This window comes from Tenrec ecaudatus, chromosome 13 (assembly GCF_050624435.1).
Source record: "Tenrec ecaudatus isolate mTenEca1 chromosome 13, mTenEca1.hap1, whole genome shotgun sequence".
NCBI classification, from domain to species: domain Eukaryota; kingdom Metazoa; phylum Chordata; class Mammalia; order Afrosoricida; family Tenrecidae; genus Tenrec; species Tenrec ecaudatus.
The window spans coordinates 29236749-29253333 of NC_134542.1; the positions used below are offsets into that span (position 1 = coordinate 29236749).

The following is a 16585-nucleotide window of genomic DNA, read 5'->3' on the forward strand; positions in this document are numbered from 1 at the left end:
AATCAAGTACGGAGACCAAATGAACACATTTAAAAAACGTTGCACCAAGATTAAAATCTTGCACTTTAAATCATTATCACTGTAACAAAACTATAGAGTATTAATGTTGAGTCTTCTCTTCCCTTTGGATCAAGAGCCCGAGTTACACTTTGCTATTCAGAGACCGCTTTCAAAGCTAGAAAAAGAAAAGAACTGTATGAATTTTATTCTAACATATAACATAATCTGGGAACATCAGTGCTTTCCTGAAATTCTTACCTTTTAGAGAAAATAAATCTAAAATCTTTGTGATTTTGGCAGTTAATTTAGTCAAACATTTCTTTCTGTGACAGAACATAATATAAAAATGCTGATTCTCAAAAGTTCTTAGGGAATGCATCCTAATTTTCCCCTTTATCCACTTGTCAAAACTTCTCCTATCTTTCAAAGCTATATTTAAAAGTAATCTCTCCGGGGAGGTTCCCTTGGCATTTCCACCCTTCCTTTGGGAAACCTTGGTTTCTTGCTCTTATATTTTACTATAGGAAATAGGTTTCTATGTATTGTTGTGTTAAAAAATATTCATCTCTGAATCACCTTCGGCAACCTTCATACTCCCTTGCACACGATCAGCTCCAGTATATATTTATCAGTTTAGTCTGTCTTTTCTTTTCACCCCAACAGTTTTATTGGCATATAATTCACATATCATAAGATTCAATGGTTCAATCACACCAAGAAGAGTTATAACATCATGACCACAATCGGTTTTTGAACATTTTCTTCATTCTTGTGCTCATGGTTATTAGCTTTTCATTTCCCCAGCCCCCCTTTGCTGCACCCCTAAGGAACCACTGATCCAGTTACTGTCTCTATACCTCACCTATGCTGGCTTTCACATGCAGAAAAACACTTAAAAAACCAACAATAACAAACTAAACCAGGTAAACACCTCAATCAAAAAGGAAGCAGAACGTATTAAAAACAAGAACAGATTTAAATGGATCATAAGGGAAATCAAATGAGAGGGTGCTGATTTTTAACTTTAACTGCATCTGCAACAACCCACTTTCCAATGCATTCTGCATTCTAGGAAGACTATTCACATCCCCAGTCCATGGTGAGAGGGGATTCACCACAGGCTCAAACACGTGCATTTCTTCACTTAAAAACACAACCAAAACTGAAACAGCTATAGCATGGGTCAAAAGGCAGATCAAATAATAATATATTACATTTTAATCAAACTACACCTGCCACAATTGACTTTACAGTGCTCTGGGTGTGCCACAAAGCTATTCCCTTCCCTCAACTATGATTGGAGGGGATTCATTGGCTCAAACCACGTTTGAACCCTGCAAGTGGATTGGGGGTTTCAACTGTCATCCATACCCTTCTGCGAACCAGATGTTCATAACTTAAACTCTGATACCATACCCTCCTTTAGATTTAGATTATATTATTTACAATTCTTGGATCACAGAGGCTAGTGTGTTTCTTTCATGTGGATTTAGTTGTTGCTCCACTTAGATAGCTGCTTGTTTGAAGACAAGCATTTAAGACTTCAGCGGCTTTTCTTTCTGATAGCTGGACACCATCTAGTTTCTTCACCACACTGTGCTGTAGCATCTGCATCTTCAGTGATCTCTTATTGAGGTTGAACATCAAGCAGGGCCATGCCATAGAATTAATTTTCTTCAATTGGAGCTAGAATTGAACACAAGCCCCAAATCCATTCATGCGTCTATGGTTTAGATCTATCTTTGGAACGTTATGAATTGTCTTCTTGGGGCATCACTTCCACGCCATCACGCCAATGCTGACTCATAGGGCAGAATAGAACTGTTACTGAGAGTGTCCGAGTCAGTTTAGTTCTGATGTATGTGAATGAGTGTCTGTGTTTGATTTGCTTGAACTTCAGGAACATTTGTATTTCTCTGTATACACACGGAAATTATACACATATAATCTATCTAGAGGCCTTCTTATGACCTTTATCTTTGTGGACTAATTCATGCAATGGATGGGAATGGCTTTTAATTCCATTTTGTTTGATCATTTGGCTACTGGTTTCACTAAAACAATCAGGGAATCATTCAATAGAATTATTTAACAGACAAAATTCTCTTTTAAAAAATAGCTATCTATTGTTCTTGAGTTCAGACATTTAGAGAAAATTTTCTTAGTATGCTTTTAGATGAATCTTATAAAATGAAGCTTTAATTTTCTTTTTTAGATATCATTTGTTTTGTTCCCAAAGAGAACAAATAAAAATTCTAACAAATGGTTTCACTGAAAAGAAAATATACAAATTAAGTTGCACCTTAGGTTCTATCTGATAAACAACTGTTAAGCTAGTGGAAACATATTTAGCATTTAAAAATGTTTTCTGATATAGTTTCCCTTTTCTTTTAACTTCATACTCCATAAATCACTGGTTTCCTTTGACTTTCAGACCCAACAAGAAATCCTCTGGGGTAATACAAATTAACTCTGAATTTAAGTAATCCTCTTTAAATTAAAACAATATGTTTTTGTTATTGCTGAGAACATACAGCAATACATGTATAATTAAACACTTTCGACAAGTTTAAGTGATGATTACATTCTTTGAGCCGTGCAATCAATTGCACCCTGCACCTCAGAGTTGTTCCTCCTTGTTATCATAAACTCACTGCCCTCCTAGGGTTTCTATCTAATCTGTCAAGTTGCTGTTGTCAATTTGATCTCATATCCCAGCGCTGCTGAGCTGATTCTTTGCTCCAAAAGGCTTCTGAGACTGTACCTGTATTTGGAAGCAGACTGCCTCATATTTATCCGGTGGAGCAGTTAGTGGGTTTGAACCATCAATGTTTAGTTAGCAGCCCAACACTTAACCCATTGTGCCACCAGGGCTCCTTACTCTCCTATAGGTAATTCTTAAAAGAATATAATGCTCTAGGCATATCTTTTTTTATTAGTTAAGATAAACTGTTGTTAAAATTTAAGCTGACTTCAAGGGTTATTTTTTTAAAGTTATACATATTATCTCAAGGGGATCATTTCATGGCTTTCTCCATCTTCTATGGTTCTGGAAAGTCTAGAATCTACTAAAAAATAAATTATGTTCTACGGTTTCCCCTCTTTTGATCAAGAATTTTCTGTGGAATTTTTACTCAAAATGTTCAGTAATGATTTTGGTCTCAAGGCAAAGGAGGTAGTGGTCCATGGAGGTCACTACCCACACATTCTTCCTCTTCCTGACTCACCTTGTCTGCTGCTCCAATACTTTCAATGGCCACACAGACAGCTAACAGAGTAGGAGCCAGAACAGAAGCACTAAACCCATTATTAGACCAATTAACTGGGTATCTCAGGAAAACATGACCCTAAACCTTCAACCGAAGGAACCAAAGCCCATGAGATGTTTGGTTGTACATAAACTGTCTCGGCAGCTAGTCTTTCTTTTATGCCATTGCCATAAATATATTAGTTATCCAAATTTGGCCAATTCAGGTTTTACAGGTGTATACCTTATTGACAGAAAGGACAGTAATTGGCTTGCAACATTACCCTTAATTAATGAGATTCTTCCATCATGGTTGGAAAAAAAAATCTCATTAATGAAGGGTAGGTTTGTATAGCCAAGTGTCATGATTTAATAGGAAGGTTCTTTTATTTTATTTTCCACACTCTCGAAGGGATTAAGACTTTTTCAAACTAGGAATTTCCAGTGAAATCTCTTGCATTTTTAGAATTACAGTTAGGTATCACTATCAGAAAATTTTTAATGGTACAATTTGCATAAACCATTCTCCCCCATCCGCAGGCCCCAGAAGCCAGACAATTTACAGCTTTAATTTGATTATTTTACTACTGTGTGCCTATACAAGTCTGCACATTCAAGTAGAGATATCATTTTACTGTAATTAAAAATCTTATTAATGTAATAAAATATACCCAAAGCCAACAAATATCCTTGTAGTAAGTGTTTGGTTACAATTTTAGACTATTTCATTTTGGCAATATTTATGCTTAGTCTGTAGAGTCACTATCAGGTATAATTTCTTTTAAAAAAAGCATTCTCAGTCATTTTAAATTTCTGTGCCGGTAAAAGAGTTTTATGGTATTCTTTCTTAAAATACTGTCGCTTATGGCTCCAGTGTTCGGTAGTATAAATTATAATGAGAAAGTGTTATAGCTTATACATGAAGAAATCTGCTTTCTCTTTTATTTTATAAAGTTGGCATCCCAACAAAATACAAAAACCAATACTGAGTCCTGAAAATCCTAGTGTGGTGAACAAAAGACTGACAGAAAGGCTGTAAACAAGATTTGATATCCGGCATTTCTTTCTAGTCCACTAGTTAGTGCGATAATTTTTTTAAAGAACTGAAATGTACTTTAAAAACAAATCAGTGACAAAAGTAGATAATAAACGCGTGCCTTATAATGTTGAAAGAAAACAGAAACAACTAGCTCAAGTGCTGATATTTATATAATTTATCAAAAATGATCAAAAGAGTGACCAGTAACATATAAGAACTTATATGTGCATGTATTTCGGTGCTTTTGAGAACCTTAGTGTAATTAGAATGTAGATAAAGAGAGCATGGTGCCGTTTAGTCCATTCCGACGGCAGTCACTGCATGGGCAACAGAACAAAGGACTGTCCAGTCCTGAGTCATCCTTACCACCACTGCTGTCTTTGAGCCCCTTGTTACAGCGTCTAGTTGAAGGTCTTCCCCTTCTGTACTGAGCCTCGACTTGACCAAGCATGATGGGGCCTGACCCCTTCCGATGACATGGCCAAACTACCTTCTTTTGGAATGGGCACGGATGTAGATGTCTTCCAGTAGGTGAGTCACATAACTATCTTCCACATTTCTAGGCTTAGAAGAGAAAGCATTACACCCGTTTGTTGACAAGATTCAACTGTCATGCCAGTAATTCATGGAGCCTTGTTTTCTGCAATGCCTTCAGTCACGTTTGGCCTTCTTCCTTCAGCACCAGTGGTTCTTAATCATGTACTACTCCCTGAAATGGTTGGATGTCACCAGCTCTTTTCTGTATAATGCTTTGTTTATTCCTTCTATCTTCTTTTGATGATTCCTGCATTGTTCAGTATTTTGTCCAATAAATCCTTCCCTATATTGCAACTCAAGGCTTGAATTTTTCTTCAGCTCTTTCATTTTGATAAATGCCAAATATGTTTTTCCCTTTTGGTTTGTCACTCTAGATCTTTTCAGAATTCACTGTAATATTTTGCCTTATATTCTTGAGCTGCCCTTTGAAATCTTCTGTTCAATTCTCATTCTTCATCGTGTCTTCCATTCAGGTTAGCTAGTCTACATTCAAGAGAGAGTCTCGGCATCTCTTTTGACAGAGACCCACAGACACTGCATCGTTTTTCATTCTAAACCAAACAAGGACGGGGCCAGTGACCTTAGTTTAATATTCTAGGATTGCTTTAATATGATAGTGATGATTACACTTCAGGAAATTAAAGACCCTGATTAATATGTAATTAAATAAGGCCAGTAGATAAAATAACCCTTTTTTATATTCACATGATACAGTGTCATAGTCCCAATGTTGATATGTTTCACTTGAAAATATGTATTTTGTCCATAAAGTTTCTAATTTGAAAATGTCCATTTTATGTTCTAGGGTCGAAGGAAACCAGCTTTTTGGAACAGAGGAAAAAGAAAAGCAGGGTACTGCTTAGGAGACCAGGGCGCTGATTCTTTCACCCCCTTAAGCCCTGTGACATCAGGGTGTGAATTGCAAGGTCAGCAGTTTGAAACCACCAGCAGCTTCTCAGGAAAAAAGACAGGCTTTCTCTTCCCGCAAAGAGTTTCAGTCTCAGAACCTCACAGGGGCACTTGTGCCTTTCCCCACAGGGTAGCTGTGAGGGTCTCAACTGTAGGAGTACAATGGGGAGATGCTCCTGTCTATGCTGAGTGTCGTTAAAAAGTGAGAAGAGCTAGAGGACTGTAACATTTTAGTTCTTCTAAGAGAGTACTAAAAACCTTATATTAAAAAAACCCAGAAAGAAAATAGAATCTGTCTAGTTTCTGACCTCTGGCTGAAAGCTATCTGTGATTTAAGATTCACTGGAAGGTTGGTGCTCTGTTAGAGTACTTGGGCTGAAAGCACATCAACTCTGAAGTACTCTCCCGCTCCATCCTCTCTCTGTAGACATCCAGCCCTACACGGTGTGTGCATCCTTTGTTCAACAAACCAGACTCTGGTTATCTCTGGGTCTATCGGTATGTGTGTATCTCTCTCTCTGTGGAGTCTTTCTCAGACTCTCCACAACGCACTCGAGGTTGACATGACTTTTTCATCCATACCTTAAGTGAGAAAGCACCTTAAAAGGACAATTTCCACATGGATTTATGAGTAATGAGCACGCACACACATTGCAGAAAATCTTAGGCCACCGGCACTTCGTATTTTGCCAATGCACCTACACATTCCTCGTTACACCTAGTGCACCCGTGGCAGTGGTTCATTAACCATGTGACCCAGAGTGCTATCATCTTCTAGTGATGTTCATACTAAATTTGGGGTGTTTTTTTAATAAAAAAAGGAAAAAAGAATTATCCATGAAATGCTCTTGGTTGAATTTTAAGTCCTATGATATATCTGAAAATTCAGCATTTGAGAAATTTTAAATACTAAAACCTAGCCACACGTCTGGCCTCTCCAAGAAACCCGATTCTCAACTTGTGTGCTTGACTTACCACCAGAGGCTCAGTGCGTGGTCTGGGCAGGCAAGAAAAGGTCTCTCGCAGGAAGGTGGTAATCTCAAGGAGAAGCTGGCAGGCTGCCACCTTCAAGGCGAAGGGGCAGCCGCATTTGGAGGGGTTCACAGTACCTGTGGGATGACAGAGTTCTTCCGTAAGAAGACAGGCCACCGAAACATCGAAAGGCACTGTTTGATGGACACGGCTGCACATGTGTAAAACCAAATTGCCCAGGAGAACAGTAGCAGTGCAGATCCAATTCCAGAAGCGACTGCTGCCTTCATCATAATCTCTGCATCACCTTCGCCTCTCCTCTCACTTTCCAACTCAGTATTAAGCGGTCAGTCGCACAGAACTCAAAGCGTCACAGAAAAGCAAAATATAGCTCCGCTACCCCAGGCAGGCTTTCTAACGAGAACAGAACTGGGAAATAATCTTGCAAGACAATTTTCACATTGCTAGTCGATCCACTTTAGACGATGCATGTGGCAGCGAATTAGATTCAGAACTATAAAAATCCTATCAGCTCATTTTGAGGGAAAATTGTCTTAATGTTCTGAGGGAAGGCCAGATTTGGTTCTTTCCTAATCTATAGGATAAGTTTCTGTCTATTAAGGCAGAACAACAGTTTAATTTAAACTCACTGTTGTCAAGGTGATTCTGACACATTGGCAACCCAGTCGGCTAGGGTAGAACTGCCTTCTGAGACTTAAAGTTTGTACAGCAGTGGACAGTCTCCTCTTTTTCCCGAGGAGTGGCTGGTGGGCTCAAACTGCAGACCTTATGATTTGTAGCTCAGTGCCTAGCCCACAATGGCACCAGGGCTCCCGATTGTCTTTTGCCCTAAAGAACACTTATCTTTAATGAGTGAAATATTGTATCCAACATAGGCCAAGTAACAGATTTTTCTCTAACGATAGATAATGGTCAAAGTGACAATATAAAGGCTTTTAAAATTCAGGATTAATTTTCGGACGTGTCATCACAAATCATGCGGAAATGTGCTAATTACACATCCATGCTCAGAGAAGAAGAGCAAAGGCATGGAGTGTTCTGCCCCTCACAATGGAGGAAAATGGCTATGCATCTACAGGAGTTCAGGCATTCACCAGTCCCAGTAGCCTTATATATCTAAAAATATCTGAAAGATGTTTTCTGAATAGTAAGATTTCTTACTGATGTGAGTATAGCATTTATAATGTATATCAAGAGTAGAAGGAAGTTATGAAGCATTTGGAGACATGTAGACTATTATTTCTTTATGCCAGCTATTATTTTATCTCTAGAGGTGATATTTGATGGCAGAGGTCATTCATCTTTTGTTAAAAAGGAAGAGACAGGGTACTGTAGAATCTCTAGGCCAATACTTGCTTGCACCAAAAACTAGCTATAAAGGCAAATGGAACTATGTGCTGATTGAAAGTGAAACTAAATCAGGCATAACAATCTCAGTGGAAGTTATCTGATTCTAGAAATTGCCTGGAAATAACATACTTAAAAAAAAAGTTGAGCACTGAACCAAACTCAAACCCAACCCACAGCCACAAAGGTGGTTTCTATTCACAGAAACCCTCTAGGAGAGTGTACAACTGTTCCTAAGGGGCTCCAAGACTGTAGGTCTTTACAGGAGCTGACAGCCTCATCTGTGCCCCGTGGAGTGCTTGGTGGGCTACAATAACCAGCCTTACCATGAGCAGCCCAATTTCTGGATTAGTTCTGGTACTCTCAACGGCATCTAGATTCTTCCCATTCGTCCTATAAATTATGTGCTAGTCTTAGTCTAGGACTAGGCTCTCATAATCGCCACCTGAATCGTCCCAATACAATGAGATGAAAGTCTATATCATCCCACCCAAATGTGAGGATACCTAGAATAATATATGGTAAATGGTCCTTATGTGACTGCCGGAGCTCAGAAAGTCATTGTAGTTTATGATAACTCCACTGCAATGCTGTGAGGGAACACTGGATCCCCGAGGGCAGGATAGTTTGGGAATGTGTTCTAGATCAGGTCTTGGATGGCAAGCTATGGAGGGTGGGGTGCGGGTCCTTTTGGTATGTACATGTGGCTCAACAGTCAAATTGAAAATGAAAAGAAAACTATCATAGTTTCATTTATTAAATAATTAAGGATATTATTTATCCTTTACATATTCATTAAAATGGTGATTTCATTTGTTAATAAAAATATTTTTATGGCTCTCAAGTAATCTTTAAATTGTTGTGAGGGACAGGAATGGCTTTTCCATTTCAAAAGTTTGCTGACTCCTCTTTTAGAAGGATAGTGATGGTGCTCAACTCGTTCTGTGTTTGCTGGATCATCTACAAGCTTTCTCCAGGTTAGACTCAATTCCCTGAGCTATTCTAGGATGGTCTAGAGTTGTTGTAAACCCAAGGAAATCTTCTGAAACAACTCACACCATTAAACTGAAGAACTGATCAAAGAATTTGGTATTTTAACAACCCCTAAACCAGAACATTTATTCAGATCTGACAAGGGCTTAAAGGTGCACAACATGATGAAAAGGTGCAAAACCAAAATCCTTTGTGTGGAAGTGAAGGAAAAGAATGCATGCTTTCTTTGATGATTATTTAGTTCTGTGCAATGGAACACGATAGTCATCTTTTAACACTTCATGACTTAAAGGGAACTTTTGGCTCAGTGTCACTAACTGAAGACAAACTAAAAATTGTCAAGAGGCTTGAGTTTCAAAATACCAAGAAGGAAAGAAGAAGATAACTCATTAATCTTCATCACATGAAGACACTATTTACGCAACTATAACTGAAATTTTAGACTCTCTAAAAGGCAGCAGTACAAATACACACATGCTTGTATGGTATAGATATGCACACAATGGGGTTGGAGAGGGATGTAATAGCAACCGCTTTGTCTTTACTCCACTATAATGGATCTCAATATTAATTTTAATAAATAGTCCAGTGTAACAGACATTCACAATTCTAATACCTCTGAATCGGTTAAGGTCTCCACTTCCTATTGAACGTTGTATTGTCATTCAGTAAGGAGTCCTGGTGGTGGTGTTGGGTAAGCATTAGACGGCTTGGTCTGAGATTGGTGGTTCAGGTCCACCTGCAGCTCCACCGGCAAAAGATGAAGCCGTTTGCTCTGACTTGGAATCAATTCAGTGGAAATGGGTTTGGTTTTCATGGTATTAAATAATTCAAAAATTTGGTGATTTGGAAACTATTTGATATCTTATTCTATTTAACCTGATTGTTTATTTTTAAGGACTACAGCCACCAGAAAACTAACCCAACCAGGACAATACTTTTAGACTGGCATAGTCTCTCAGAGATGCTCTCAAAGAACCAGCGAATCGTCTTTGTGTAATAGCAAGGCTCGAGGCTACATAAGAAAAAAGATATTCTATCTTGTCTTGCTTATATCCTCCTCTTTCTGGTTCTTGCCTTCTCTATTTTGTAGCGTGAGGCACATGCCTTACATCCATGCACAGGGAAAAGGGCACAAGGGACAGTTGGAAGACATGAGAAGGTGGTAAGAATATGAAAGAGGAAAGAGAAATATTAAGTGCTCCTAAAGCAGAGGTTCTTACAAGCAGGGGTTCTTGTAGTAAAGGGAGTCTCCTTACTGTCATCTAAAAAGTCTTCCTCCTCATCTTCCTTTCGCATTCTTCTCTTGGTGTCCTCGTCGTAAATGAGACCCAGCAGGTTGGCAGGGCTCTCGCTTTCCCCGTGGCACAGCTCATTCAGTCGGACGCCAATGGCCTGCCATGCGGGAGCAGAGGAATGAAAGAGCAGAGCTGCGTCAGACTACAGACAGACACTGTCATCGACCCGCCAGTGGGATTTATTCCCAGCACAGATCCTTCTTGTGTGCCTCGTAGTATTGCTATCACGCACCCCAATGTGGAAATAAAACGATAGAAGGTATTGGGGTGTGTGTGTGTGTGATCTCCATTACTAGAAACCAACATGAAAAGATATTTTAAAAAACCCTCTAAATCAGAACACAAGTCAATCGCCTGTCTTGGATATGTGTGGAGATAAAGACATATCCTTAAACTCTGAAATTAAATGAGAAACAAACGCCACCCCGCCCCATCAATGACAAATGAGTGTAAAAACATCGCCAAACCGCACCCTTGCTCCCAATTCAGAACCCCGCTGTCAGTGTAGAACTGCCCCCATAGATTCCCACCGCAGTCCATCCGAGTCCCCTTGACCAGACTGCCACAACTCTTTCCAGAGGAGTCGCTGGTGGGCTCACCCTGAGGATCTTCCACTTCACAGCTGGGGGCTGACCCACTGTGCTCCCTCGCCCCCCCCCCCCCCCCGGGCTTCACAAAGCGTGTAGCAGGATTCTAAACTTTCACCTGCTACTCGGAGAGGCTGGAACCAATGAAACAAAATAGAGCACAAGCCAAACCACCGCTGCCACCACCAGCACCGCTCCCAACCATCCTCGTGTCCTAGCAGTTTGGAGAGTCTTTCTAAAGCACGTTTGTAGTGATCCGTCTGATGTGTGGATCCAGCACACTAAGTTGTGATAGCCTAAGGGGGGGGGGGGATCAGATGATCGTCTAGGAGGTTGTCGCCAAATGATTTAAATGAAATCTACGCTCACGGAGCGTAAAGGGTGACTCATTTCCCAGGAAACTGCACTCAAGTGCAATAGTGCAGCGTGCTAAGCGCCTTCCTCAAGTGGTCCCAGTGACACATGGTTAGGCATCTGACTCCTGGCCCAAAGCTTAGTGGGTTTCGGAAACCCCCGCAGACACCAGAGCCTGGGGAACCTTATGGGCAGTTCTACCCTTCACACATGAGGTCAGCATGAGGGGCTAACAGCAACTGTCTTTTTGTCAGAAAAAAATGCTGTTTTCTGGGCTAAGGGGTTACTTCTCTCTTCATCCATCAAATGTTTATTAAGTGGCTAATTTGTTAGCCATTAAAAAAATAGTGGATTAAGTTGCCATAGTACACCCGTGGTTTCATTTCCCTCTGTATCTAGTTATTTGTATCTTTGCTTAATAGAGCCTAGTTGAACATAGACGCACCTACAGGGGGTGGGGGTCGCAGTTCGGTAGCACGGGAGGTTGGAAAGATTGAGAGACTTGCTGAAGGTCACTCAGTGTGACCTCTGATGGCAAGCTGTGAATTAAAACTAACACACAGGCAACCGGACTCTTGAATCTAATGCTCTTCCTCCCTGCCCCCCCCCCCCAATCTACAGTCTAGTGGGGGAAGGTAATGGCATAGCACCCAAACACACAAAGTGCCCAAAGAGACTTAAAGTACTTTATGAGCTTAGGACTTGAATCCAGGCCAGAGAAGCACCGACTGCGGCCTTGGACTCATCGGTGGACTTTGAGTGGATCGAGAAGGCAAAGGGTGGACATTCAAGATGGGAGGCCCCAGAAGATTCCTATTCGGGGAACATGTTCAGAGACGGAGAGGTCAACTACAACTTGGTTGGAACACATTTCTGTGACAGAAATGGGCAGGGAAAATGGAAAGATAGTTTGGGACAAGAACCTTACGTGTGTGCGAGTGAATTTCATTCTGTATTCTGAGGGAGGGCGGAAGGTGGTTTCTGAATTGGGAGGAGAGCAGATCATTTATTCTGGGGGCAATGAACTAGCTAGCTGCCAGGAAATGCACTGAGAATGCATGCACTCTGATCTCCCAAATGGAATGGAATGTAATAACCTATTATTGTTAAACAGTTCTAGGATGGAGTGCCAAAGCCTGGAGAGAAATTCTCTTTAGGTTCATTGGCTCATTTGATGTTCGGCGCGCAGGATCTTGGTGTAGCTTGAGCAAGGGTTGTAGAGAGGAGGGTGCTGGTAGGTCACGGAATCTCTTTCCCTCCAGAGGGCAATGGAGAGTCACTGAAGCATGTAGCGTAAGGAGGAGCCACGATCCAATTTGCATTTTGTCCCAATCATTCTGCCAGCAGTTTGCAGGCGGAATTGCAGGGGGCACGCTTGGAGGCCATGAGGTTAGAATGAATGCTTTGCCTTTGAATGGACTGCGTGTAGGATGGATGAGTGGGGGGAGACTGTGGGGAGGAAGCCAATGGGAGAGTAATTATCCAGATGGGAAATTATAAAGACGTGACCCCAAAGGGCATCAATGACATGGAGGAGGTGGAATCAATAGGAGGAGGAGGAAGCTTGAAATATGCTTGAAGGCTATCATCTGAGATGACGGTGGTGCTATTGAGAAGGAAATAAAGGTCAAAAGGGGTTGCAGATGAGGGTGTGTTTTTATGAGGAGAAAGTATTATTTTGATCAGGCTGAGTTTCAGGATAATACCCTAATTAGAGTTACCAATGCAATCACGAGGATATAAAAAGTGCTTCAGATAGAGAATTCTTTGTCACTGGAATACAGTTAGCGGATTTCCAACGGGTTACTGTGTACAGCAATACACATAGGAACACAGTTCCACAGGGGGACATTTTAGAGGAAGGGCTTTTAAGAGTTTAGGGGTGATGTTAACATCAGAAAGGGATGTACACAGGGCACAGGGATGTCAGGAGACTCAGGAGCACATGGGGCTTGGGAGACAAGAAGGAAGAGAAAAAGGCGAACAGTCAACAGTACCAGATACTGCAGGAAACCAGAGGATATTGGTCCAGGAAGCATCTATTTAGAATTTATCTTGGTCAAAGTTTCTTTATAAGACTGAAGCTCTCTAAACTCAGTATCTAGTTCATGTTTTTTCCTTGTCAGAAAGCAGGGGGTTAGCAACTGTTATATTTCCTTTGTTTCAGTTCATGCTGCTTAGATGTTCTTTCCATGTAGTTTATGTGTTCGGGGTATATTAAGGGGGTACGGAGGTGAAAGTATTTGCTACTAACCTAAAGAGGAGTGATTCAAAACCTCCAGGGACTCAGCAGGGAAAGATGGGTCAGTTTGCTCCCCTCTAGATTATAGCATTGAAAACCCTGTAGAGAAAGTCTACTCTTTTGTAAAGGGCCACTGTGCCGGAACTGACCCAATAGCAGTGGATTGGGCTTTAGTGTGGGGCAATATTAATGATTATATGATTAGTGTCAGAATATCATTAAAAAAACCCAAAATAGACACAGTCCCTTTTTGCATAAAATGTGTTGTCTACTGGGAGAACATCCCTTCAACCAGCACTTCCCACGTGAGACTCAGTCACAAACCGGGTGTTGTTACAATGTGGATTATGAAGCCTGAGGAGAGTCCAGGGGCAGCTGCCCACTCCCACATCGCCCCGATCAGGAAGCAGCTACAACTACTTATGGATTTAGTTTAGAAAGAATTTTAACCATTGTCTATCACATTGATTAAATCGTAGTCAGTAAAATAATGATTTATAAGCCTCAAAAGAGACTAAAAAGAAAGGATGGATGATAATGAGACCTCATAAAGAATATAGAATGATCCCCAATCTCACGTAGGTTTCTCAAAATTTAATTATTCCAAGAAGTGTCATCGAAATTCAAACATGGTCAGCTTTTGAACAAAGTGAAAGGCCAGTACTTCCTCTTCGACCCCGGAAAGAGTCCAGCCTACTGAGCCAGACCAGGTAAAATGTTTCTCCAGGGCAGAGATAGGGTCTCTGTGAGTTATTTGTGATAGATTTTCAACGGCCAAATGAAAATCATTTGTCTCTCAATCTAACCAAGAAACACCAAGTTTCTCTTCTTTAATCATAATTTTAATAAATAACCCCAATTAATACCCATTTCTGGCTTAGGTTGCTTAGTGCTTCGTGTGTGTGTGTGTGTGTGTGTGTGTGTGTGTGTGTGAAATGTTACATTTTGGTGCAGTATTAATGGGAAACTTCACAGCAATATTTTTTGGTCATGTATACAATTTTTCAGGAGAGGTGGTCCAAGATGGCTTAGTCAGATGTGTTAAGATAATCCTTTTACAATGAGGACCCAAGGAAGCTATGGGCTATAAATGCCAATGTTGGAACCTTGAACAACAAATGGAAGGCTGAAGAATGGAACAGAGGGGACCAAGTAGAAGGAGAGACTGTACAAAAACAGCTGACAAGAAGAATTATTGATTATTGGTGACCTGACAGCCAAACCTACATAGCAATGGTCACAGTGAGACCAAGCAAGCTGTATTCTCAGTCAAAATTCCTTCACCTTGTACAGCCAAGCATTCCTATCCAAAGCCAGGAGGAGTCCTCCCCACTCCATTAAGTGTCCTCCCCGGATCTGCCAGAAGCCAGTGGACCCACAGGACTCTCGACCACTGTTATCATCCACTCCCTCAAGACGTAACTGCAGGCCAGCAGCAGCCAATACTGCCCCAACTCCTGATCTGGGTGTCAATGGACCAGCAGCACCCACCCTTTCATTAAGTCACTCACACTGGGGACCAGGATTGGACAGTGCCCACATCTTCATTCAGCCCTTGCCTCTAGGTACCTGTGGAACAGTGAAGCATCCCCCACATATTCATCTGTCCACACAGGGGGCTCATAGACCAACCTTGCCCATGATGTACCTAGTACCAGTGCCAGGAGTGCATGGGTGGTAGGCATCCATTTATGAGCTCAGCCACTTGCACCCGGAGCTTGCAGACCAGACCTTTTACTCTCCCCATCTACCTGCATTGGAAGCCTGCGGACCAGTGACACAACCTCCCCATGTCAAGCTCTAACAAACAGGGGCGATGGCTTCCTAGCAAACGCCATGGGCTATGAGCATACCCTTGCTTCAAGTCTTACCACCTCTAACCATGCAACTGGAGACTTGTGCCCACTCTGAGAGTACTGCCCACGGGAGATGGTTGGTGAGAGCATCTGTGTTGAAGACTAAAGGCCCCCGTCCGACTGCCGGGCCACCAGCAGTGCTCACAGATAATAACCAACCCTGCGATGGGTCAAAGAGCTCCCTGTACCCCTGTCAGGGGACCAGACAGACACGTCTCTTTACCAGCAATGCCAGATACGTCTTCAGCTGCTCTGAAAGACCAACAGTGAGCCAGGGACATGTGCTCACATGCCCAGCTGCACCCCAGCCCCCCCCCCCCCGAGACCGGTGGTGATAGCTCCAGGGTAGCCAGGATATGACCAGAGCAACACACATATCCAGCCTACCAGGATATATAAAAACAGAACGAAAAGCAGGACGTAGCAAACAAATATGCAATACATAAATAAATATAGCAATACCCCCATGCCTCAAATATGGCCAAACCAAATCACATAAAGAAGCCCTACAAAGGGGCCAAAATAAAACCTTCCAGAGAAAGAAATAGTTATGGCATTACTTGATAAAGAATTCAAAATACTAATATGTAGTGTTCTCCAAGAGATCAAAGGAAACGCACGCGCGCGCACACACACACACAAAACAGAAAGCAAGCGGATTCAGGAACACAAGAAAAAAAGACAAAATATGGCCACTGGAGATCCCCTCACAGAGGAGTCTGGAGGAAGAGATGAGTCAGTCAGGGTACGAGGTAGCATCGATGAAGAATACAGCTTTTCTCCAGTTCCTAAATGTTCCTCCCCCCCAACTACCATGATCTGAATTCTACCTTGCGGGTCTGGATAGAGCAGAGGTTGTACACTGGTGCAGATGGGAGCTGGAGGCACAGAGAACCCAGGGTGGATGATACCTTCAGGACCAGGGGTATGAGGGGCGATACTGGGAGGGTAGAGGAAGAGTGGGTTGGAAAGAGGGAACTGATTGGAAGGATCTACATGTGACCTCCTCCCTGGAAGACGGACAACAGAAAAGGGCGTGAAGGGAGACGCTGGATAGGGCAAGATATGACAAAATAATAATTTATAAATTATCAAGGGCTCATGAGGGAGGGAGGGAGGGGAAAAAAGAGTACTCGATGCAAAGGGCTTAAGCGGAGAGCAAATGCTTTGAAAATGATTAGGG

At 41.7% G+C, this 16585-nt stretch overlaps 1 protein-coding gene across 3 annotated transcripts in view; it reads right to left on the reverse strand.

The window, feature by feature from the left end:
* Positions 1 to 16585, reverse strand: part of UNC80 (unc-80 subunit of NALCN channel complex) — a 249347-nt gene that overhangs the window by 122463 nt on the left and 110299 nt on the right. For all 3 annotated transcript variants that reach the window (XM_075529392.1, XM_075529390.1, XM_075529391.1), the window contains exons 24-25: positions 10325 to 10460; positions 6708 to 6841 (exon numbers count right to left, since the gene is read on the reverse strand). In XM_075529392.1, the coding sequence (XP_075385507.1) occupies positions 6708 to 6841; positions 10325 to 10460 (270 nt within the window). The remainder of the gene's footprint in view (positions 1 to 6707; positions 6842 to 10324; positions 10461 to 16585) is intronic.